The sequence below is a fragment of the Ranitomeya variabilis genome, chromosome 5, assembly GCF_051348905.1.
Source record: "Ranitomeya variabilis isolate aRanVar5 chromosome 5, aRanVar5.hap1, whole genome shotgun sequence".
Taxonomy (NCBI): domain Eukaryota; kingdom Metazoa; phylum Chordata; class Amphibia; order Anura; family Dendrobatidae; genus Ranitomeya; species Ranitomeya variabilis.
Window position 1 is genome coordinate 350,479,087 of NC_135236.1, and position 26,148 is coordinate 350,505,234.

The 26,148-nt window shown below is 43.5% G+C and overlaps 1 protein-coding gene across 2 annotated transcripts in view; it reads left to right on the plus strand.

Annotated features, from left to right (window-relative positions):
• TBC1D22A (TBC1 domain family member 22A) overlaps nt 1-26,148 on the plus strand; it is an 849,217-nt gene that overhangs the window by 27,203 nt on the left and 795,866 nt on the right. For both annotated transcript variants that reach the window (XM_077264859.1, XM_077264857.1), the window contains exon 3: nt 10,585-10,925. In XM_077264859.1, the coding sequence (XP_077120974.1) occupies nt 10,585-10,925 (341 nt within the window). The remainder of the gene's footprint in view (nt 1-10,584; nt 10,926-26,148) is intronic.

The window sequence follows — 26,148 nt, forward strand, 5'->3', positions numbered from 1 at the left end:
AAGGGAAAAGGAAGTCCAAACCTACAGGCCCTATGTGAAAAACTGATTTCCCCCTCTCCCCTTAAAACATAAATTAACTGTTTTTTTTTCACATCTTTGGGTAGCTGAGTTCCAATTACCTTGCTACACCCAGGCCTGATTTCTGCCACACACAGGCCAGAAAACAAAGAAATTCAGATCTATCAGTCTGGAAAAGATTATAAAGCCTTTTTTAAAGTTTTCGCACTCCCAGCGACCTACTGTGAGAGCCATTATTCAAAAACTGCAAAAACATGGCCAGACAAACAACCAAAATTACCCCAAGAGCGCTGCGATTGCTCATCCAAGAGGTCACAAAAGATCCCCACAATGACATCCAAAGAACTGCAGGCCTCGCATACCTCAGTTAATGTCCGCATTCATGACGCCACCATAAGAAAGAGACTGGGCAAAAATATATGCCTGCATGGCAGAGTTCCAAGATGCAAACCACTGCTGAGCAATCTAATATATAATTGCCTAGAATACTACTTCCTGCAATTTGTGCCAACTTCCGTGGCTTTGTCCGGAGCTAATGTCCGGAGCTAATGTCCGGAGCTAATGTCCGGAGATAAGTGACATCACCAGTGTCCTACACCCAGGCAGAGCACAGGGGCCCCAGGCAGCATATGGGGCCCCAGGCAGAGCACAGGGGGCCCCAGGCAGCATATGGGGCCCCAGGCAGAGCACAGGGGCCCCAGGCAGAGCACGGGGCCCCAGGCAGAGCACGGGGCCCCAGGCAGAGCACAGGGGCCCCAGGCAGAGCACAGGGGCCCCAGGCAGAGCATAGGGGCCCCAGGCAGAGCACAGGGGCCCCAGGCAGAGCACAGGGGCCCCAGGCAGAGCACAGGGGCCCCAGGCAGCATATGGGGCCCCAGGCAGAGCACAGGGGCCCCAGGCAGCATATGGGGCCCCAGGCAGAGCACAGTGGCCCCAGGCAGAGCACAGGGGCCCCAGGCAGAACATGGGGCCCCAGGCAGAGCACAGGGGCCCCAGGCAGAGCACAGGGGCGCCAGGCAGCATATGGGGCCCCAGGCAGAGCACAGGGGCCCCAGGCAGCATATGGGGCCCCAGGCAGAGCACAGTGGCCCCAGGCAGAGCACAGGGGCCCCAGGCAGCATATGGGGCCCCAGGCAGAGCACAGTGGCCCCAGGCAGAACACAGGGGCCCCAGGCAGAGCACAGTGGCCCCAGGCAGAGCACAGGGGCCCCAGGCAGAACATGGGGCCCCAGGCAGAGCACAGGGGCCCCAGGCAGCATATGGGGCCCCAGGCAGAGCACAGGGGCCCCAGGCAGCATATGGGGCCCCAGGCAGAGCACAGGGGCCCCAGGCAGAGCACAGTGGTCCCAGGCAGAGCACAGTGGTCCCAGGCAGAGCACAGGGGCCCCAGGCAGCCTATGGGGCCCCAGGCAGAGCACAGTGGCCCCAGGCAGAACAAGGGGCCCCAGGCAGAGCACAGGGGCCCCAGGCAGAGCACAGGGGCCCCAGGCAGCATATGGGGCCCCAGGCAGAGCACAGTGGTCCCAGGTAGAGCACAGGGGCCCCAGGCAGCCTATGGGGCCCCAGGCAGAGCACAGGGGCCCCAGGCAGCATATGGGGCCCCAGGCAGAGCACAGGGGCCCCAGGCAGCATATGGGGCCCCAGGCAGAGCACAGTGGCCCCAGGCAGAACATGGGGCCCCAGGCAGAGCACAGGGGCCCCAGGCAGCATATGGGGCCCCAGGCAGAGCACAGGGGCCCCAGGCAGCATATGGGGCCCCAGGCAGAGCACAGCGATATTTTGGACCACTGTGCGGTGTCTCAGACCCCCTGTGTGATGTCTGGGGCCCTGTTCTTAAGTATATTAAAGATTAAAGTAACGTATGTTAAAGTATATTATAGATCAAATTTGACACGTTTATGAGCACCATTGAGTGATATACTCAAGAATGACATAATTTTTCAACATTTTATGGTTTCAAACTGTAAACACTCAGAGTTTTTTTTACTTCAACCAGAAAACCTTAACGGTTCATAAAAAAACTTGACTGTTCAGGATATGATAAAAGTCATAGTATTCTGAATCTTTAACTTATAAAGATACCTTTACACGGGGTGATTATTGGTTCCAGAGAGGCTTTCGGCCGATAATCGTACACATGGCTGGTGACAGGACAATACAATATAAACGTTCAAAGGTAAACACTGATAACATTAAAATCTAATATATAATTGCCTAGAATACTACTTCCGGCAATTTGTGCCAACTTCCGTGGCTTTGTCCGGAGATAATGTCCGGAGATAAGTGACGTCACCAGCGTCCTACACCCGCTCAGGGTGGACAAAGATATATGCCTTCGTGGTGCGCGGCACTTTTCTGATTGGTTGCCGCCTGCCGCGAGCGACCAATCAGAAATGTGCCGTACTGTCAAGAATTGTCAAGAGCTGGTGAGTGCAGCCATTTTTTGTTCTTTCTTACTATTATTTATTAATTGTATTATTCTTACATTTGAATAAATAAAGTATATATGGATTCTAGACTCCCGATTCTTTAGAATCGGGCTGCCATCTAGTAATAACATAAAAACTCGTCTCAGTTTTGCCAGAAAGCATCTTGATGATCCCCAAGACTTTTGGGAGAATGCTCTGTGGACTGACCAGACAAAAGTTGAACTTTTTGGAAGATATATTCCTGATACCATCTGACGTAGAAGTAACACAAAAAAGGAACATCATACCAACAGTAAAATATAGTAGTGTGATGGTTTTGCTGCTTCATGAACTGGAATACTTGCTTTGGTAAATACATGAATTCTGCTCTCTACCAAAAAATCCAGAAGGAGAATGTTTGGCCATCTGTTCGTGATCGCAAGCTGAAGTGCACTTGGGTTATGCAGCAGGACAACGATCCAATACACACCAGTAAGTCCACCTCTGAATGGTTTACGAAAAATAAAACTAACACTTTGTCGTTGCCTAGTCAAAGTCCTGACCTTAATCCGATTGAGATGCCGTGGCATGACCTTTAAAAAGGCGGTTCGTGCTCGGAAATCCTCCAATGTGGCTGAATTACAACAATTCTGCAAAGATGAGTCTGCCACACTTCCTCCAGAGCCTTGTAAATGACTCATTGCAAGTTGTTATCACAAACGCTTGATTGCAGCTGTTGCTGCTAAGGGTGGCACAACCAGTTATTAGGTTTAGGAGGCAATCACTTTTTCACACAGGGCCCTCTAGGTTTGGTTTTCTTTTTCCCATAATAATAAAAGCATTCATTTAAAAACTGCATTTTGTGTTTACTTGTGTTAGCTTTGTCTAAATATTTAACCCCTTAACAACCGCCGATGCAAATCTGCAAAAGGCACAATCACTTTCTCAGTTCCAATAAAAGTAAACAGCTGGAGCCCCATATATGTGACCACCTCTCCCTTCGCTACCAACCAGGATCGAGCTTCTTTCACAACATAGATGTGAGTCCCAATGTGCCATAAATGTCTTTCATTGATTGACAGCCCATTTAAGCTAGAGGCACTTTCTCTATTGATAAACATTCTTATAAAGTCTTCTGGTGACTATTTTTCCAATTAGTGTTCATATTTGGAAACAAACCCTTCCGATAGCGTATAATAAAGGCGCCAGACATTTCTCGTACTGTACATAGTTTCCAAAGCATTTAACACATCACTATTCATTGTAAAGCATCCAGTGGAGCAATAAGTGGTTTGAGTATCCATGTGTATACAAACTGCATGAAGTTCAATTAGCTTTACAACTCCCTCCGGGTTATTGATTAGAAACCAAAAAATGTAACTTTAGTCTAAATGTTAAATTGTAGGCAGTTTTCTACATGTAACAATGCTGCTATTGACTAAAATGAAATGTGAAACAGCGCTATGGATTCTGTGACACCCCATGAAATGGAGGCTAATGGGACTGAAATTGGAAAACTTTGTGGTTCTTGAGTTGACATACTAAGTGACTTATTTTGATGCTATTGATTTGAGGAGACAAGTTTAGTAAAGTGAGCATTGATTTGATTTTTCCCTAGTTTATGCAATGTTTTGCAGTACTTTTTTTTTTAATAAATAGGGAATATGACAAACTATTTTTGACTCAAGCTGTTTTTTGGGGAAAGTTTGCCGAGCCCTCTAATTCCATTGGAAGGTTTGATGAGCCTTTGTTAGATACTTTCCATAAGTAGGTAATATTTCTGAGGTTGGGGGTGCTGCCCATTAGTCTTCCTTTGTTCACATATGTAAAAGATGAAGTGAATAGAAGGTATCCGTTCAAAACATGTATAACACAGTTATTACAGCCCTTTAGAGAATACATTACAGTATTTTAGTGTGAAACATATCATGTTACACGTAGGGAAGTATATATGTGGCCAAGAAGATAAAATCCCATAATGTGGTCGAGATAAAATCCCATGTCTCTCTGAGAGATAGATGCAGAAATGAGCAAACAAACAAAATAACCGAAGATGGACCACACTGGACTATCCTTCTTGTATGCATCTGTAGATTTTATTATGTGTTTTACCGCCCATAGTGTGATTTTTTTTTTTTTTTTTTTTTTTATATACCGGTAGTACTTCATTGAGCTACTGTTTTTTTATTTTTTCCCTGCATATTTTTCTTCATATATTAAAGTTTGAGACACATTTGCAGCAGACCCTTTTTTTTTCTCATTTCATAGGTACGTCGTCTGCTCTGCTTTCTATATTGGGTGTAAGAAATTGGTAGAATAGCTAGACATATTTGGTTATATTTCACCTGCACAATTCCTATACACCTTACATTCCCTAACTTACCGTGGAGGCTGGCACTATATAAAGAGGTTGTCCGGTCCAAAACGATAAGTCTGCAGTCACTCTGTGTGACTGCAGACTTATGAATCCCCCTAGCGTACTGTGCACTGCGGGGATTTGCCAGTTTCTGAGCCGAGACCAGAGGGTATGCATGAGTTCTACATACTCTTGGCCAGGGATGACATCTGAGCGCAGTCTGATTACCCCAGACACACACAGTGGAGAAGATGGAGGAATGAACTTCTGTCTTCTTCACACCTATGCTGATATTCTGTCATGCATGAGAATCGGATCACAATAAGATGACACTCTGATCAAATGCTTACCAAGTTTGAGCCGAGTTTCATTGGCATAACATGCCGATTCTTTTCCATGGGGTAACATACACTTGTGTGAGCGGACCCTAATGTTTATCAGTTTTTTCCGCTATTTCAAACTCAAATTTTATGAAAAATATTTAGAATTGAGAGTCCTCAGTGGTTGATACCTTTTAATGGCTAACTGAAAAGATGGTAACAAATTGCAAGCTTTCGAGACTACATACGTCTCTTCATCAGGCAAAGACTAAAACAAATTCTGAAGAATCACATATTTATGCACAACATAGTATAGGAAAAAAAAATTTGACAGGACAATAAAACAATCCTTATCTAAGAATTGGCCCAATATTTATGGACGTAACTGTTTATAACCCATGGTAATTCTGCTTCATGTCACCTGGCTTATCCATGGTTTTTTTCCCCTCTCCCCCCTTTTTTTTTTTTTTTTTTTTATACTATGTTGTGCATAAATATGTGATTCTTAAGAATTTGTTTTAGTCTTTGCCTGATGAAGAGACCTGTGTAGTCTCGAAAGCTTGCAATTTGTTACCATCTTTTCAGTTAGCCATTAAAAGGTATGAACCACTGAGGACTCGCAATTCTAAATATTTTTCTATCTACTGGCTAACACGGTACCAAGATATATTTCTTTCCTGTATCAAAATTTTTATGAGAATTTACATATTAGATAGGTAGTCATTTCTAATTGTCATTCTTTTACTATAAGTTGTGCAGTTACTACAGAAGAACTATTAGCAGCTCCAGATAAAATGTTGAAGGCTCTCTTGCAGGGTAGAAATTTTATTTCCCCAAAATATGTGGCCCTATGTGCTAATATACATAAAAAATGTTGGTAATTTGTGTTTTTGCAGGCTTTGTTGATTTTGGCTCATTGTTGCACCAAAGCAGGTCTTCAATAGGCATATAGCTTCTAAGTGCTACCGGTATAAGGATGTGGGAAGCCATCATCCGGCCTGGAGGCCAAAAAAGCCCAAGTTAAATTTACAATGGAATTGTACTTTCAACAAACTTTTCAAAAATCAATTGTACAGATGAATTTAAGAACCCTTTCAATTTAGCTTATCAAAGAAAACTGCGTCCTTTCTCACTTATCAGCCACTGCCTTCTGAACTGGTCATCCACTATGAAAAAACAGTTCTCATCTGTATTGCTCATGCAAAAGGGACTGCTAGCTCTGAGGGATGTAACGTGGTACAGTCCATTATACTTTGAGAGGGGAGGTGATGTGAGGAACAGAGAAAACTGGCAGAGAAAGACACAGGTTGTGCTGAGCTTTCTAACAAGTCTTCTACCTCACTTTAGAGCTTGAGTAAAATCCAGAAAGCTCGGTAATGCTGGTTAATGTTTTTCATGCTGCTTGTGGCTGTATGCTAAAAGGAATGTAGAACAGAAATCCCTTTGTCTGTTAGCATTGTATGGGAGAAGTCACAGCCCGTCTTCTACCAGCTCAAAGTCAATTTTAAATTAAGATATACAGGTTGCAGAGGTGGAAACTGGAGAAAATGTAAGATACAGGTCATATAATGGCCAGAAATGGTGTTAATCGTCATCTATACACACAGTACAGCTAATTCTGATAAATTACATGAAATTACAATTACCCTTTAAATCTGCTGTTGGAAGTGGTTACTAAAAATATCAGAAAAGAATTGATAAAACTGTGTGAAAATCCTTTTTCAATTTCTGTCTACAAAGTGAAACTGAAATATTTTCCCATTTCTCTTACCAGGGGCTGAGAATGACCTCCGGTTTAACTTTCAATACTTTCACAGTTGATTTGCACTGCTTTAAACTCATCCAAGATTGTAACATTCTTAAGTGTGTACATCTGAAACGGATGTTAGTAAGGCTAATTTTTTTTCTTTTTCAGTTAGTTTTGTTATTTCTTTTATATCTTTATTTTTAAATAGTCACACTATTACATCTGTGCCTCAAAATATGAGAAGAACATAATCTAATTGTAATGAAAACCTGTGAAAGTATGTGAAATCCTCACTCATTGTTAGCAAATAATTAGCAATAAGTATTTTTGTTTCCCATTCTTCTGCGCTGACAGTGTAGAGAAGAAATGATCTTCCCAGAGACCAACATTTCTTGGGAAATTGTGATTTATAATGAGACCGCCCCCGGCACATTAACCCCCGGCACACTGCGATGAAACATGATCGCAGTGTTCCGGCGGTATAGGGAAGCATCGTGCAGGGAGGGGGCTCCCTGCGTGCTTCCCTGAGACGATCGGTACAAGGTGATGTGCTCACCTTGTACCGAGCGTCTCCTCCCTGCAAGCCCCGGATCCAAAATGGCCGCGGGGCTGCATCCGGGTCCTGCAGGGAGGTGGCTTCACAGCGCCTGCTCAGAGCAGGTGCTGGGAAGCCTCCAGCAGTGCACGGCAGATCGCCGATCTGACACCGTGCACAGCAAAGTGTCAGATCAGCGATCTGTCACTTTACTGTGATGACCCCCCGGGGCAAAGTAAAAAAGTAAAAAAAAAAAAAAAAAAAAAAAATTACATGTGTAAAAAAACAAAAAACAAACAAAAAAAATCCTAAATAATTAATAATAATAAGAAAAAAATATTGTTCCAATAAATACATTCCTTTATCTAAATAAAATAAAAAAACAATAAAAGTACACATATTTAGTATCGCCGCGTCCGTAACGACCCGACCTATAAAACTGTCCCACTAGTTAACCCCTTCAGTGAACACCGTTAAAAAAAAAAAAAAAAAAAAAAAGAGGCAAAAAGCAACGCTTTATCATACCGCCGAACAAAAAGTGGAATAGTACGCGATCAAAAAGACGGAAATAACCATGGTACCGCTGAAAACGTCATCTTGACCTGCAAAAAACGAGCCGCCATACAGCATCATCAGCGAAAAAAATAAGTTATAGTCCTCAGAATAAAGCGATGCAAAAATAATCATTTTTTTTCTATAAAATAGTTTTTATCGTATAAAAGCGCCAAAACATAAAAAAATTATATAAATGAGGTATCGCTGTAATCGTACTGACCCAAAGAATAAAACTGCTTTATCCATTTTACCAAACGCGGAACGGTATAAACGCCTCCCCCAAAAGAAATTCATGAATAGCTGTTTTTTTATCATTCTGCCTCACAAAAATCGGAATAAAAAGCGATCAAAAAATGTCACGTGCCCGAAAATGTTACCAATAAAAACATCAACTCGTTCCGCAAAAAACAAGACCTCACATGACTCTGTGGACCAAAATATGGAAAAATTATAGCTCTCAAAATGTGGTAACGCAAAAAACATTTTTTGCAATAAAAGCGTCTTTTAGTGTGTGACGGCTTCCAATCAAAAATCCGCTAGAAAACCCGCTATAAATAGTAAATCAAACCCCCCTTCATCACCCTCTTAGTTAGGGGAAAAAAAAAAATGTATTTCCATTTTCCCAATAGGGTTAGGGCTAGGGTTATGGCTACAGTTAGGGTTGGGGCTAAAGTTAGGGTTAGGGTTTGGATTACATTTACGGTTGGGATTAGGGTTAGGGGTGTGTCAGGGTTAGGGGTGTGGTTAGGGTTACAGTTGAGATTAGGGTTAGGGGTGTGTTTGGATTAGGGTTTCAGTTATAATTGGGGGGGTTTCCACTGTTTAGGCACATCAGGGGCTCTCCAAACGCGACATGGCGTCCGATCTCAATTCCAGCCAATTCTGCGTTGAGAAAGTAAAACAGTGCTCCTTCCCTTTCGAGCTCTCCCGTGCGCCCGAACGGGTTTACCCCAACATATGGGGTATCAGCGTACTCAGGACACATTGTACAACCACTTTTGGGGTCCATTTTCTCCTGTTACCCTTGGTAAAATAAAACAAATTGGAGCTGAAGTAAATTTTTTGTGTAAAAAAGTTAAATGTTCATTTTTATTTAAACATTCCAAAAATTCCTGTGAAACACCTGAAGGGTTAATAAACTTCTTGAATGTGGTTTTGAGCACCTTGAGGGGTGCAGGTTTTAGAATGGTGTCACACTTGGGTATTTTATATCATATAGACCCCTCAAAATTACTTCAAATGAGATGTGGTCCCTAAAAAAAAAAAATGGTGGTGTAAAAATGAGAAATTGCTGGTCAACTTTTAACCCTTAACTCCCTAACAAAAAAAAATTTTGGTTTCAAAATTGTGCTGATGTAAAGTAGACATGTGGGAAATGTTACTTATTAAGTACTTTGTGTGACATATCTCTGTGATTTAATTGTATAAAAATTCAAAGTTGGAAAATTGCGAAATTTTCAAAATTTTCACCAAATTTCAATTTTTTTCACAAATAAACGCAGGTAATATCAAAGAAATTTTACCACTATCATGAAGTACAATATGTCACGAGAAAACAGTGTCAGAATCACCAGGATCCGTTGAAGCGTTCCAGAGTTATAACCTCATAAAGGGACAGTGGTCAGAATTGTAAAAATTGGCCTGGTCATTAACGTGCAGACCACCCTTGGGGGTAAAGGGGTTAAGATAGGACAACCCATTTAAGGAACACATCTAGACTAAATTATAAACTTGACAAAACTCTTGAATTCTTATTTGTAGTCCATTTCTTCAGCTGTTTCAGCTTTAGAATTTTGCTTACTTCAGTTTCCTACTCAAGTAGTTCTCTGCTTACTGTCTGTCTGGGCGTCACATGAGTTATCCTATTTCTATGCATAGGCCTCTTTCACTCATCTGTTTTTAGCAGTCCGGCACAATCCGGCTAATTTTGAAAAAAATGGATCCGTTGCAAACTGTGAAAAACCGATGCAGTGGATCCGTTTTTCTGCTGGATCCGATTTTTTTTTTTTTTTTTTTTTTTTTTTTATACCCGAAGATAGAGTTTGGACTTCCTGTTCTGGGGAAGAGAGAGAGATAGATATATTCCAGAATGGAAAATGCATGATTTCTTTAAAAAAACGGAATTGGTCACCGGATCCATCATTTCACCTCACGCTTCATACGTTTTTCGCTGGATCCGTCGCTGTGCGGATTTCTCGCCGGACAGAAAAAATGTTCCTCTGTACGTTTTCTCCGGCTGACGGATATCTAATTATGGACAGATCCGGCAAAAATCGGATGAAATGTGAGGCCATCCGTCACAATCCGGCGCTAAAACAACTCTGAGAAAAAAACGGATCCGGCAGCAACTTTTGCCGGATCCGTTTTTTTTTTTCAAAATTTGCTGGATTGTGCCTGATGGCAAAAACCTGATGTGTGAAAGGGGCTTAAAGCATTAATATGTCTTAAGTTAATTTCTCTTGAGCATTGGGAACTAAGCTAAATAGTGGGGGAACAGTGAGACATTAGCCAAGTGTCTGTCTGAGGCGAAATCCCGGGCTGTTAGGAGCTTTGTGTGAGGTTCTTACTACATCTGAATTTTGCATAGTATTATTAATTTATAACTGGTCCAGTAGTATTCACTGCTCCTTTTTTGTGTTTCTTAGTTTAAGCAAACCTACTCAGAAGATTCCCACAACACCTGTAAAACTGAAAAAAGTCACTACTTTCCAAGAGTTTGAAAGCAACACAAGTGATGCCTGGGACGTTGGAGAGGACGATGATCAACTTATGGCAATGGCAGCAGAAAATTTAAATACTGAAGTGGTTATGGAAACCGCGAACAAAGTGATTGAAAACCATACAAAATTACAAGAACAGAACAAATTTCTAGAGACCCAGCAATTGGAAGAGAGACCTGCGAAAATTGAAGAGCTGCCCTCACATTTTAACAGCGACAGTAAAATAGTAAAATCAGCCAGTGAAAGTCAGATTCCTAATCCATCTGGTATGTACATTTCTTGGTATTGCTGAATACTGGCTCATTGTGTGTTTTAAAGGGGTTGTCCACTACTTGGACAACCACTTTTCATACTCGTCTCCAAAGCTGGCGCTGTTCTAGAGGCGTCGGCACTCACGTGAGGTTGTTACATCACATGAGCCCTGCACCCAATCAGCACTGACATCGCTGTCCTCTCCTGCTGACGAATAAATAATTAAGAAGTCAAGGCTGCAGCTAGCCGCTCACTTCTTGTTGATGACTTATACATCCGAAGGAGGAGACAGTGACGCCAGCGTTGATTGGGCACAGGGCTCACGTGATGTAACAACCCCACGTGAGTGCCGACGCCACTGGAACGGCATGGGAGGGGTGGATAGGTATTTATATTTTAACGAGGCCAAAGATAGGAAATGGGAAGGGGTTGTTCTAGTAGTGGGCAACCCCCTTAAATTGAAGTTTTGGTCTGCGGCAAATAGGAGAATTTGCAAACGCTTTATATTGTTTTGCAGTGCTCCTCAGGTTATAATGGATATTGTCACATAGTGTCGATTGCCAATTAAAGAAACACTCTACCAGTATTTATTATTATTTTTTTTTACTTTGTAAACCTTACACTGCTAGTTTATTAGAATAACATTGCCATCATTAACACTCTCCTTTCTAACTCGCATTCCTTACTTTCGCCAGAGATGGACATGTTGCAATCGCCTGATTTCTCAGTTTCTAGATATTGGATGTGATCCTTGCTCGGTCATGCTCACACCGCTGAACTAAATCTATCATGATCCCATAAGTTACGGAGCTTGTTCAGCAGAGGATCTGCTTATAGGTGTAAAGGTATCAGGAGGTTTAGGATGGCGACATTCAGACAGAATAATGTGGAGTTGAGGGGGAAGTTTGTGAGCTTCAGGAACTGAGATGAAGATCCACCAACACGTACATGCTTAACTATAAAACATGGGGGTCACCTTAGAATTTTGTTATTTAGAAACCACACTGGTTTACAGAAAGGAGCCATTCAAATTGCACCACCAAGAAGGAAAACTGGTTGAATTCTTGAAGTCACAGGATGGGTAGACATATTGATGATGAAGACATGGAAACAAAATTTTCAGAACATCTCGATTTATTCTTTGAGTATGCGCACCATGCACAGAAAAGCACACACTTGCACTTCATGGCATGCTATCACTGAGGTTATTAATAGTTGTCTGAGGATTGTGCTGTTTCGCATGAATGCACTTGGACACATAAATCATGTAAATCTATAAACCAACAAAACATCAGTTGTGTATAGCAACCAAACATACTAATGGCGACTCAAATCATGATCATATGACTAAGGAGAACTGTGAGTCAAAAAATTGCCAAAAAATTCTAAAATAAATTTTATTAAGAAAATTATGCACAAAACAATAAACAGGGACAGGACCTGCCGCACTAATATGGGTAATTAAACTTATTTTGCACGTATATGGCACTTTATCTGTTGATGGGCATGTGGCAATATTACTGACATTGAATGTACTGGTCATACTTTATTGTTGAAGTCCCACAGCCTATCTACATTGGATAGATTCGATGACAATGTATTAGTTGCACATTTTTGTACAGACATTTATGTTTGGTATAGCCAACAGTGTCCTGATCCGTGATCTCTGGTTTATTGGATGTATTCACGGATTTTTCACATGATTTTACATAATATGGTACATGTCTTTATTGTTTTGTGCATAATTTTCTTAATAAAATTTATTTTAGAATTTTTTGGCAATCATGTAAATCTGTTGCTAGCAGTTTCTTTTGGAATTTTTATGACATCTCAGATGGGAGACAAGTCCTGAGTTGCTGACCATTGTAAGCACAGGCTGCCCACAATAGCATGAACCATATGCGGCCTGGCATGGTCGTGTTGAAAAACGGCTCCAGGGATGCTTTGTAGAAATAGGTTGCACCACTAATTTCATAATTCAGTAATTCTTTACTGCATGTTATATTGGATATTGCATACCAAGCCTAAAGTGTGAAATGGTGTCAGCACAATCCATCAGTAGGTGATTGCATGACTTTTGGCTACAATGTCCAGCTGCTGGTTTTCCATTGGCCTCACATTACCACCCTTAAAGGCTATCATGGTAAAAAGCAAGACGACAAAGGAAATTGGAGTGGTGGTCTCCTATTCCGTAGTGAATCACGCTTTTATTTTGAATGCAATGATGTCCGAAGATTGGCGTAGAGATCACGTGAGCAATGCCAAGAAGAGCCCTCGACAAGGAGACGTCACACAGATGCTACTCTCTGGATTATGCATGACATGATGTATGGTAGCCCGACCCCTCTGGTCTTCACTACAAGTACAATAACAGCTCACCATCACCACCATCCCATTGATTTGCTTGTGGAACCAATGGTACAGCCACTTCTTCAAAGTGTCTAAGGGGTTATTTTTCAACAGGCCTGCTTCTTGTACCACATTTTTTACGTGGCATTTTAGGGTTAGAGTACTTGATCAGAAAGGCTAACTCACACCATGTTGTTGTTTTTGTAGTACCACATTTTTACATGGCATTTTAGGATTAGAGTACTTGATCAGAAAGGCTATCTCACACCATGTTGTTGTTTTTGAAGTACCCCATGACACACTGTGGTTTGGAGACCAGTGTAGATGTACCTCTTACAGCGGTGGGGGTGCCGCAATTACCATGTATAGTGGTCAAGAAAAATACATCTCTTGTCCTTATACTTGACCACCATCATGGTGTCGCTACTTTGGACCCTGTCCTCACTCTGTCTGAGCAGCTGCCCAATTAGCATTCTAGGGAGTCCTCTCTGATTTCTGCGCACAGTACTGCAGGCTGAGGTAGCTCTGGCAGAGAAGGATTTGAAAATTGGGTTGCTGGTATAAAAGGTGTCTACGTAAAAGTGAATAACTATTGATCTAGCAGACGGTACAATAATTCCCACTCAAAGTGGACACAGTGGGCATTTAGAGGGTTCAATGCGGGTGTCTTTCCCTTCATAAACCTTAAATCTATGTGTTTACCTTGAGGCACTTTCGCACAGCTTTTAAAGTTTAATTCTATACCTGGCCCTCTTACTAGGCAGATATTGTCGGAATGTGAGCCTTCCCTGGAATTTCTTTAAGGACTCATCCATGCAGATGTCCCTTAAGGGAATGCATACTTCAGCAAATTTGTTGCGGATGTGATCAATGACCGGCGGAACTTTGACAAGTCGGTCAAAGTTGGGATTATCTAGGAGTGGACGTTGAGCATTATCGTTGTAACAAAAATATTTGTGAATGTTCTCAAAGTGTGTCCGGGGCATAGCCAAAACTTCATCATTTCTACTGTGTCCACAGTGGTCCAGCTTTCAAATGCTGAAGTGGAATTTGGGGGTAAAAATTGTTGGGCTTACAAATTACACGGCCGGCGCTCACAGTCAGTGCGGGAAGCTGACGGCGAGGGACGGTGACAGACAGCGGAATGTAAGTATGTAGTGTTTGGTTTTTTTACATTTACAATGGTAACCAGGGTAAACATCGGGTTACTAAGCGCGGCCCTGCGCTTAGTAACCCGATATTTACCCTGGTTACCAGTGAAGACATCGCTGGATCGGTGTCACACACACCGATCCAGCGATGACAGCGGGTGATCAGCGACCAAAAAAAGGTCCTGATCATTCGCAGCGACCAACGATCTCCCAGCAGGGGCCTGATCGTTGGTCGCTGTCACGCATTACGATTTTGTTAACGATATCGTTGCTACGTCACAAAAAGCAACGATATCGTTAACGAAATCGTTGTGTGACGGTACCTTAACCCCAACACACCCCTACCTCTAATCCCAACCCTACCTCTAATCCCAACCCTAATTTTAGCCCCAACCCTAACCCTAATTTTAGCCCAACTCACTTTAGTCCAACTCTAACCCTAATGGGAAAACTGGGGCAGGCAAGGGGGCTACCACTTCAGAATTTTCAAGTGGAGTTTTGTTACCACCTATAATTACTCCCACAGATAAATTCAGGATCTACTTAAAAAACACTGATTCATTCTGAAGGGTGAACCGATCCTCTAAACACCTTCCTGCTAATCCGAGAACGATCTTTATAAGGAATCATAGCCTTCGTAATCTGGTTGCCCCTAGCAACACCACCCTGAATTCCCGTCCCTTGACAACGAATACCATTTCAAGTCCTGGTTGTTTTGCCTGCCAAATTCCCAAATGCCTCTGTTGCGCAACAATTGTACATAGAGCAAAACAATTTACTTCAAATACTACAGGCACCAGTTATAACAATGTACTTGCGGTCTCTAGTACGTGGGACGCTCCATTCAAACCATGCATGCCCGCTTAAATAAACATCGCCAAAATATCCGTAATGGTTTTTTATTACACAGTTTATCGAAACCTTTTGCTATAGCACATCAGAAAGATCCTAGATTTCTGAGTCTCATTATTATCGACCATATACCAGACAATGTTCCTGACCGCTATAAGAGTTTAATCAATAGAGAACGCTATCGGATATTTAAATTGGGCACATTAGTTCCAGAGGGACTGAATCTCACCATAGAAAATTTAGCTAAATAACCTGCATATGGTAATCGGTTGTCCTTTCTCTTATTTATTTACTTTGATCTATCTGTTTTTAAATACCCCCCTCCCCTTTCCAATTGTCATACCTCCTGATGAAGACGGCGATATGCCGTTGAAACACGTTGTGGATTAAAGATTTTCTCTTCACCGCTTGCCCCTGCGACTTTGATCTGAGCGCTCTGCAGACTGTTCACTGATCAGTAATCGGCTGCTGCAGGATGCCTGCAGAAGATTAAAACTGCCAAAACTTGACCTATTAAGTACTAATTAGCACTCGGCGGCAAAGAAGCAGCTGAGGAAGGGGTTAGGGAGAAAGTGAAAAGGGGGAGAGGTGGATTAGGAAAAAGCAGGGGACAGGAACGGATCAGGAACTTCTTTCTACAGCTGTAACAGTGATGACGTTTCCAGGCTGGAATGAGGAAATGCTAAGCGTTCTCTGTGCGTCCAGATTGCATCTCTGCTCACCGATAGCTGCAATTGGATGATGACGTCCGATCGCTCCAATCAGTGCAAGGTGCTGATTTCACTGTTCCATAGCACCAGCCTACGATCAGTTCTGTTAAAGTGCTGGTCTTCAGTGTTTCAGGCAATTTCATTGTCTGAATAGCTGTGATTGGCTGTTCAATTCTACACAGCCAATCACAGCAATCATAGTTGTGGAGCAGGTGCCCTGCTGTCAGTGACAGCAGACATCTAAATGCGATCTCAGTGTGTTTACCCATAGTGGTCGCATGAACGCGATGACGATTCTCTACTTCATAATCGCTGAACCTCTTCCCTTCAATTACTCTGTTTCTGCAAATAAAACAACTATTTTTTTTCTTATCTCTGACCCTTTTAAGTTCTAAAAAAACCAAGTTACATTTCACTGCATTCAAAGAACAAAATGAAAAATGATTTAATACAATGCACAGTGTTTTGTTTTTTGGACTGTGATCCTTGGAGGAATGTGGTTTTTATTCAGTCGCTATGACAGCACAACGAGAGAAGGGATCCGCCCTTCAGGGACAGGAAACCTACAGACATAAAAGGGCGGTACCTCTCTCCCGCATCAGTTGGTTTCAGGCAGACCTTGAGAAGAAGGTTGAAGAAAAGAAGTTATCCCACTCCTGACAGACCGGTGCAGGTAGCGGAGGTCCCCTACCTCGACCTGATCAGGATGTTGGAAGCACCACACGGCAGGGAAACTGTCTAGTGTCGGTGACAGCAGAGGGAAGCAGCCTCAGATAGAAAGGGCTGTCTTCTGAGGTGGGCCACGGTTACGCGTACCTGGTAAGTATGTGGGTTCCTGTTTTCGGTGGCCGCGTCTGCTGGGGCCTCTGGGGGGTCTGTCTGCAGCCTGCTGGGGGCGCGTGCGTTGGTCCGGGCGGTGCTGGCATCCTCGGTCGCGCGTCGGCTCGCAAGGCCGCGGTCGCAACCGGAAGGGGCGTATCTGGATGTTGCAACTAGGCGGCGTGGCCTGATGACGCGGCGGGGCATGCGCAGTAGCGCTGTCCTGGCCGATGGCGGGGCTCCGGCATCCGGGCCGGGCTTGATCTCAGAGGGAGGCGGAGACCTTCCTGGTCGGCAGCAGAGGCACGGCCCTGAGGGGCATACCCTATCAACTCTTGGTACCGGACACACCACCTGGAGATCCTGCTGTCTCCCATCCGGGGGCGGTACCCTGGGGGCATGTTTTAAGCAGCGTATGAGGGCTGCAAGGTGTAAGGTGTTCCTGACCCATTCTCATGATGGAATCGCTACAAGGAGTACCGCAGCTGGACAGGCAGCAGCAGCAACTTCAGGAGTCGGAAGAGCCTCAGGTGACCTCCCAGCGGCATTCTAGTGGCAATAGTCGCGCTGGTGGAGCCAAAGGGGCTCAGAAATCAAAGCCGAATAAGTCCTCAAGCCGTAAAGAATCACCGGCTAGGAAGGATCCCCCCAACCACGGTACCATTCGCTGCAGGGATGGGTAAGTGATCTACGTGAAAGTTCGCTTACTGATTACTGTCCCTCCTTATATTCCCTCTCTCCTTATTAGGGGAGGAAATGTGTTACCAAGGCCAAACATAGGGAGTGTGCCGAATGTGCAGAGCCACTTCCAGATGGGCATAAAAGGAGATTGTGCTGATCCTGCATACAACATTTAATTGAGGAAGAGGCCCCTGACCTTACTTCTACGCTTAGAGAGATGGTTAGGCAAGAAGTAAGAGGTTCCATGAAATCCAGGTCTCAGAAAACAGATGCCAAAAAAAGGAAGGAGATTTCATCCCCAGCCTCAGATATAGATTCAGACTCGGGTGAATTGAGCTCAGATTCCCTTCCGTCGTCTTCCTCGTCAGGGGACATAGAATCTAGCCGGGCCTGTCTGTCGCTGGATAGGATTAATCACCTAGTCAAAGCAGTCAACAACACAATGGGGATTGAGGAGACCCAGTCAGAATGTTCCATTCAGGACATAATGTTCAAGGGTATAGATCGGAAATCCCAAAGGTTTTTTCCAGTAGTGGATAAAATAAAAACGCTGATTACAAAGGAATGGAAGAAACCCGAAAGGAAGGGGTCGCTTCCACCAGCGTTCAAAAGGAGGTATCCTTTCGAGGAGGAAGCATCATCCTCATGGGACAAGGTCCTGAAACTGGATGCGGCAGTGGCCAAGGCATGCAAAAAAACTTCTCTTCCATTTGAGGCTTTAGGAAATCTAAAGGACCCACTAGATAGGAAAGCTGACGTTTTCCTTAAAGGTGCTTGGGAAACATCAGCGGGATCTCTGAGGCCAGCAATTGCAGCCACTTGCACAGCTCGGTTGTTGATGGTGTGGCTGGGCCACCTAGAGGATCAGCTCAAAGATAAGGTTCCCAGGAATGAGATTCTATCTTCCATGTCAATAATTCAAGATGCAGCAGCTTTCCTTTTGGATGCATTGGCGGATTCTGTTAACCCTTGTCAGGCTGCATAATTTTACAACCTTAACAGGCTGCATAGGTACAATTGTACCTTCACATATACCTCCACTGTGGGAAGACTTTACTTGGTTTCAGAAACTAAAGTTCATTCAGCTACAAATGTTATGCTGATATCTATTGTTCAGTGTTGTTACTGGTCACTTATGTTGCTGTCAATTAAGTTAATTCAAACTGGGAGTGGCTTCTACTTGTCTTCCTGCCTCCCTCCTCTCATTAGCCATTTTGCTGTTCATCTCATTGCTGTGAGCACACATTTCTAGGCTTGTGAAGTCTTCAATTTCTTGGAAACGAAGGTAGGAAAGTCTCACAGCATCTAACAGCCAGTTATACCTTTATTCTCATTATGTGGGGACAGAACAGTCAAATTGTCTTTCAGCCTGGACTTGGCTTACATATATTTTGTATGAAACTTATCACTATAGGTATAATTTTTATACGAAAAATGGATAATAATTAGTATCTACATATTGTTTTACGATGTTTTATTTATATTCAGCACAAAATACGAAGCCAAAATTCATCTAGCAAGTCATCATGAGTGATAGTAATGCTGGATCTAGTTTCCGCCATAATCCAAGAAAACGTGTTTGCAGGTTAGTATAATTTTGTGAAAAGCCAATAATGTAGTATTTCGGAAAATTATTTATTTTACATTTTTTCATATTTACAGATTTACGTCTGACGAAATAATGCGAATGCTAGAAGAATCTGATTCTGAGCATGAGGATGAACCATATGTTGCATCTGATGATGAAAACTATGTACCACAAGTGGATGTTACTGAAGAAGATTCAGACATTGAACAAGAAATGGTCATAGAGCATGAAAATGAATACGAATCAGACGAAAGTGTTGAGGATGATTCTGTGCCTCAAAGTGCAGGCGACATTTGGACTGCTAAGGATGAAACTCAATGGTGCAGTAATCCACTGCCAAATGCACAAACAAAATCTCGTAATGTCCTACGACAAAGAGGTGGCCCTGCAGCAATCAGCAACCTATATACAGCAAAAGAGCTATTCAAGTCCATCATGACTCCCGAGATGTGTGACATCATATTACGGGAAACGAATCGAAAGGCCAAGAGAGTTTGTGATGCTTACAACAACGAACTGGTACAACGTTTTCCTGATTCTTCCAAACGGCCACCACAAAAAACATTCAAGCAATTTACTGAAACTGAACTTCATGCATTTTTGGGCATACTGATTGCTGCTGGTGTGCACAGAGCCAACAAAGAGAATCTGGAGGAAATGTGGAATGTTGCTGCTCTGCCTCTTATACGTGCAGCCATGTCTCGTGACCGCTTCAAGATGATACTCAGATTTATCAGGTTTGACAACGAAAATACACGTGCAGAACGTGTGCAAACAGATAAAGCTGCACCAATACGGGACATCTGGACAATGCTGAACAGTAATCTGGAGAGAGCCTACAAGCCATATCATTGTATCACCGTCGACGAGCAATTATTTCCATTTAGAGGTCATACTAAATTTACCCAGTATATACCTTCAAAACCAGCTAAATATGGCATAAAGATTTTCTGGGCTTGTGACTCATCAAATGCCTACCCTTTACAAGGTCAGCTCTACACTGGGAAACCAACTGATGGTCCTCGACAAGTAAACATTGGAGAACGAACAGTATTGGACCTAGTGAGCTCGTATAAAGGCTCTGGAAGAAATGTCACCACCGATAACTTCTTTACAACCATGGAACTAGCTAAGGTATTGAACTCCTGGAACATGACACTAGTTGGTACAGTGAGAAAAAACAAAAGGTTCCTACCTAACAACATGCAGCCTGCCAAAGAAAGGCCTGTAAACTCGACAAATTTTGCCTACAATCATGATGCAACAGTCTGTTCATATGTACCAAAGAAGAACAAATCAGTCGTGCTTCTATCATCTATGCACATGACGGGAGAAGTTGAAGAGACACTAGCAGCCAAGCCAGAGATAATAAAATACTACAACATAACAAAAGGTGGCGTTGATGTTATGGATAAAATGTTGGGAGAGTACACTGTGAAACGACGAACATCACGTTGGACTTTGGCATTTTTCTACAATTTGATTGATGTCAGTGGGTTAGCATCCTACATCATCTACAGAGAACACAATCCAAGCTTCAGGGCAAAGGATCAACGAAGAAAGTTCCTGAAAGATCTCGCAAATCAGCTGTGTATGATTGCAATTGAAGATCGTAGTACAAACAAAATGATAATGAGAAACCATTTTCTTCGAGGTGCAGTAGAAATGGTGCTTGGACGATGCATTGTGGTAGCATCGCAGCCAGCAGCTGGCCCCAACATACCTCATGGTAGTCGTGGACCCTCCCCTGTTGTTGGTAGTTGCTATGTCTGCAGAGACCTGAGGCGAAAACAACGCAAGACTAGAAAGTCTTGTGTGGTTTGTGTGAAACCCATTTGCGATGAACACTCTGTAGCAAAGCCAACATGCATTACTTGCAAAGAAAATCAATAAAAAAAAGTTTCTTACATTTTCTTTTATAATGTAAATGAACAGTTTTTTACTTGTTTATAATAGTTAAATAGCATTATCATTAAAAAAAAATTTATGCTTTTTCCCTTGCATTATCTTCATTCAAAATATATGAGGTACATTTGTACCTATGCAGCTTGTTATGGATGCAAAAAGATCTCGACCCCTTATCTCGGAAGCGGGTGGAGATATTTTATTGAAATTTGGCCAATATATTCTGGACCAAAAATGTAGAGATGTCACGAAATTTCAGCCCTCTACGTCTTTTCAAAAAAAAGTTATTGCAATTTTAAAACGGAATAGTTACAATTGTACCTATTCAGCCGGATAAGGGTTAAACTGGCCGCCAGATCTTCAGCCCTATCTAACGCAGCCCGTAGAGCACTGTGGATAAAATGTTGGCCAGGAGACCTACAGGCCAGATCAAAGCTGTGTAGCATTCCCTGTGAAGGAGCTCATTTGTTTGGACCGGTTCTAGATGCACTACTGGAAAAGGCGGGAGATAATAAGAAGCGATTCCCTTTCTTAGGAAGACCCTTTTATAGACGAGATTACAACAGAGGATGGTCTAATCGCAGAAGGTCAAACAGATTCAAACAGAGAAATTACCAGATATGACAGCAACAGGAGAAGAGATAGAGGATATATGTTTAATTCCTCTCGGGACTTTAAAAAACCACAATGACTGGCGGACCAGGTGGGCTGTAGGCTTTTAGCCTTCTACCCAGCCTGGATACAAATCACCAATAGTCCATGGATTCTCAATATCATTGAAGCGGGTCTGAGATTCGAATTCCATCATGTTCCTCAGGACAAATTTAAATTGACACCCATCCGTTCTCCTCCTGCAGAACAATTGGCACTGGAGTTGGAAGTCCAGGAACTCAAACAAAAAAGGGTTCTGATTAAAGTGCCCACGGAAGAAAGAGGTAAGGGGTTCTATTCCCCTTTGTTCCTGGTCAAAAAACCTGATGGATCATATCGTACCATCATCAACTTAAAAGGCCTGAATAAATTTTTGCTGGTCCCATCCTTCAAAATGGAGTCTGTAAAGACGGCAATAAAGCTTCTCTTTAACAATTGCTTCATGGTTGTCTTAGATCTAAAAGACGCCTATTATCATGTCCCAATACATGTAGATCATCAATGTTTTCTTAGGGTGGCGGTTTCACTTGCCGGCACGGTAGAACACTTTCAATATCAGGCACTTCCCTTTGGTGTTGCAGTTGCACCCCGTGTATTTACAAAAATCATGGTAGAGGTTATGGTGCACCTTCACGAACAGAAGATATTAATAATTCCCTACCTAGATGATTTATTGATTGTGGGACATTCAGAATCACATTGCAAAGACAAATTAGGGAAGGTGATAGCAGCGTTGCACAGATTAGGATGGATCATTAATCTCAAAAAATCTCGTTTGCAGCCCTTAAAAACACAGGAATTTTTGGGCCTTGTCTTAGACTCTAGTCAGCAGGAATGTCGCCTGCCAGATTCTAAAGAGGATAGTATCCAACGGCTGGCCACCAGAATGATTAGCAATCTGTTAGTCTCTGTAAGAGGGGCGATGTCGCTTTTGGGCTCAATTACATCTTGTATTCCGGCGGTTCTCTGGGCTCAATATCACACCAGAACACTACAGTGGGATGTCTTACATAATTCTCGTCGGCTAGGAGCTCATCTTGACAGCAAGTTTTCACTGTCCATTGAAACCATTCATTCATTAATTTGGTGGACACACGTACCAAATCTACGTAGAGGGGTTCCCTGGACAAATCATGTGACACGGATAATAACTACAGATGCTAGTCCCAAGGGTTGGGGGGCACACTTGGAGAATAATTGGGTTCAGGGACTGTGGTCCCAGTCTGAACAAAACTCATCTTCCAATCTAAAAGAATTGTTGGCGGTAGAGCGCGCTTTAAATAGTTTTCTTATGCCCCTACAGGGTCGACACGTCAGGCTGTTCTCAGACAACCAGGTAACAGTGGCCTATATTAACCATCAAGGAGGTACGCAGTCCGGTTCATTAATGGAGGTTGCGGATCGTATTTTTCAGATGGCCGAGAATCACCTACTTTCTCTTACGGCTCTTCACATAAAGGGAAAGCTCAATACCATAGCTGACTATCTAATCCGCAACAAGCTCAGACAGGGGGATTGGTCACTAAATCCAGTCATCTTCAATCAGATCGTGCAAATATGGGGATGTCCAGAAATAGATCTTTTTGCCGACCGAGAAAACCGAAAACTACACCAATTCTGTTCCTTAAATCCAAGAGACAACCCATATGCGGTGGACGCTCTTCTAATCTCATGGCACTTCAGTCTCGCCTATGCTTTTCCTCCTCTAAACTTAATTCCAATAGTTCTGAGGAAGATACGGGAAGACAGGGCCCGGGTAATCCTGATAGCCCCGTTCTGGCCCAGGAGATCGTGGTTTCCTTGGCTAAGGAAGTTGTCTATCACCCAACCTTGGATTCTCCCAGAATTACCAGATCTCCTCTCCCAGGGCCCAATTCTCCATCCACGAGTAGTCAATTTACACCTAGCAGCGTGGAATTTGAGAGGTCATTATTAAGGGGGAAGGGGTTTTCTCGAGATCTTGTAAATACACTTCTAAAAAGTAGGAAAACCTCTACGACAAACATTTATGTCAGGATTTGGAAATAATTCCTATCAATTTCAGGAGCACAAATTCACCAGAAACCCTGTATTAATCAAATTCTAGAATTCTTACAAAAGGGTCTAGAAATGGGCTTAGCCACAAGCACTCTCAAGTGTCGGCTCTGGGGGCGCTATATACCGTATATACTCGAGTATAAGCCGAGATTTTCAGCCCAAATTTTTGGGCTGAAAGTGCCCCTCTCGGCTTATACTCGAGTCACGGTCGGCAGGTGAGGGGGAGAGGGCGCTGAGGCATACTTACCTGCTTCCGGGGCTCCTGGCGCTCCCCCTGCCCGTCCCACGGTCTCCGGGTGCCGCAGCTCTTCCCCTGTTCAGCGGTCACGTGGGACCGCTCATTAGAGAAATTACTATGGACTCCACTCCCATGGGGTGGAGCCGCCTATTCATTTCTCTAATCAGCGGTAACGGTGACCGCTGACAGAGGAAGAGGCTGCGGCACCGAAGACCAGCTGCCCGGGGAAGGAGCGGGACGCCGGGAGCAGGTAAGTATTACATATTCACCTGTCCGCGTTCCACACGCCGGACGCCGCTCTGTCTTCCCGGCGTCTCTCTGTCCGCACTGACTGTGCAGGTCAGAGGGCGCGATGACGCATATAGTGTGCGCGCCGCCCTCTGCCTGATCAGTCAGTGCGGAAAGACGCCGGGACGGGACGCTGAGGAGCTGCAAGCAAGAGGGGTGAGTATGTGTTTTATTATTTTTATTGCAGCAGCAGCAGCAGCAGCAATGGCACAGCTTTCTATGGCACATCTATGGGGCAATTCTGAACGGTGCAGAGCACTATATGGCACAGCTATGGGGCAATTCTGAACGGTGCAGAGCACTATATGGCACAGCTATGGGGGCAATAATGAACGGTGCAGAGCACTATATGGCACAGCTATGGGGGCAATAATGAACGGTGCAGAGCACTATATGGCACAGCTTTCTATGGCACATCCTATGGGGCAATAATGAACGGTGCAGAGCACTATATGGCACAGCTATGGGGAAATAATGAACGGCGCAGAGCACTATATGGCACAGCTATGGGGCAATTATGAATGGTGCAGAGCACTATATGGCACAGCTATGGGGCAATTATGAATGGTGCAGAGCACTATATGGCACAGCTTTCTATGGTACAGCTATGGGGCAATAATGAATGGTGCAGAGCACTATATGGCACAGCTATGGGGCCATAATGAACGGTGCAGAGCACTATATGGCACAGCTATGGGGCCATAATGAACGGTATGGAGCATATATTTTTATTTTTGAAATTCACCGGTAGCTGCTGCATTTTCCACCCTAGGCTTATACTCGAGTCAATAAGTTTTCCCAGTTTTTTGTGGCAAAATTAGGGGGGTCGGCTTATACTCGGGTCAGCTTATACTCGAGTATATACGGTAATTCTAACCTAGCCAGCAATCACTGGATATCCAGGTTCTTCAAGGCAGTTACTAGATCCAGACGGGTCATTAAACAAAAAATAGTTCCATGGGACCTAAATCTTGTACTCTCAGCTTTAACGCAAACCCCATTTGAACCTATTGATTCTATCCCAATAAAGATCCTGTCGGTCAAAACAGCCCTTCTAGTTGCACTCACCTCCGCAAGAAGGTTTAGTGATCTACAAGCATTATCCAGACAACCTCCATACATGCAGTTTAGGGAGGATAGAGTTATTATGAAACCTGATCCCCTTTACCTTCCAAAAGTTGCCTCAAAATTTCATAGGGTACAAGAGGTGGTCCTACCTTCATTTTATTCTAATCCCACTAATGATATAGAACATAAATTTTATTCTTTAGACGTAAGAAGATGTCTTCTAAAGTATATTTCTGTTACAAATACCTGGAAAAAAGATTACCTTTTAAAAAAAATCGCGGCTGCCATTTTCCTGAAGCAGAGTTCGCATCTCGGCTTCAGGAAAATGGCCGCCGTGATCTCCATCTGCGCACGCGCGGCATCCCGCGGCCATTTTCCTGAAGCCCCGGGCAGCAGAGTGCTCCATCTGCGCACGCGCGGCCACAGGAAGATGGCCGCCCCCACCGATCACCAGGGGAATAGCGCAGATCGCCCTCTTTTCCCTCCCCTGTGCAGTGGATTCGGGACCTTGGGCATGCGCAAACCACTACGCCACCAGCGGAAAAATAAGCAAGATCTGGGGGAAGACACCACGCCCATCTGACCAGACCAGCCTGATTGACAGGCGAAAACGGCTACTTTGGTAACGTATTTCGGCAGCATAGGTGGGGAATCGGGGTCCACAAAATACACTATTGTAATGCACAGCTCAGGCCCTATTTAACAGTATTTTTATCTCATACGGAAAAAACGGGGTGACAGGTTCCCTTTAAGCACTATAGGTTAGATTTGGGTGGCTCCTATGACCTCACGTTTGGGAGAAGGGTACTTGAGGCTGTTATCCCTCCCTAATTTTTCCTTACTTCTCTGAAAGTCTCTCGTTGTGCTGTCATGGCGACTGAATAAATACGTAAGCTACTT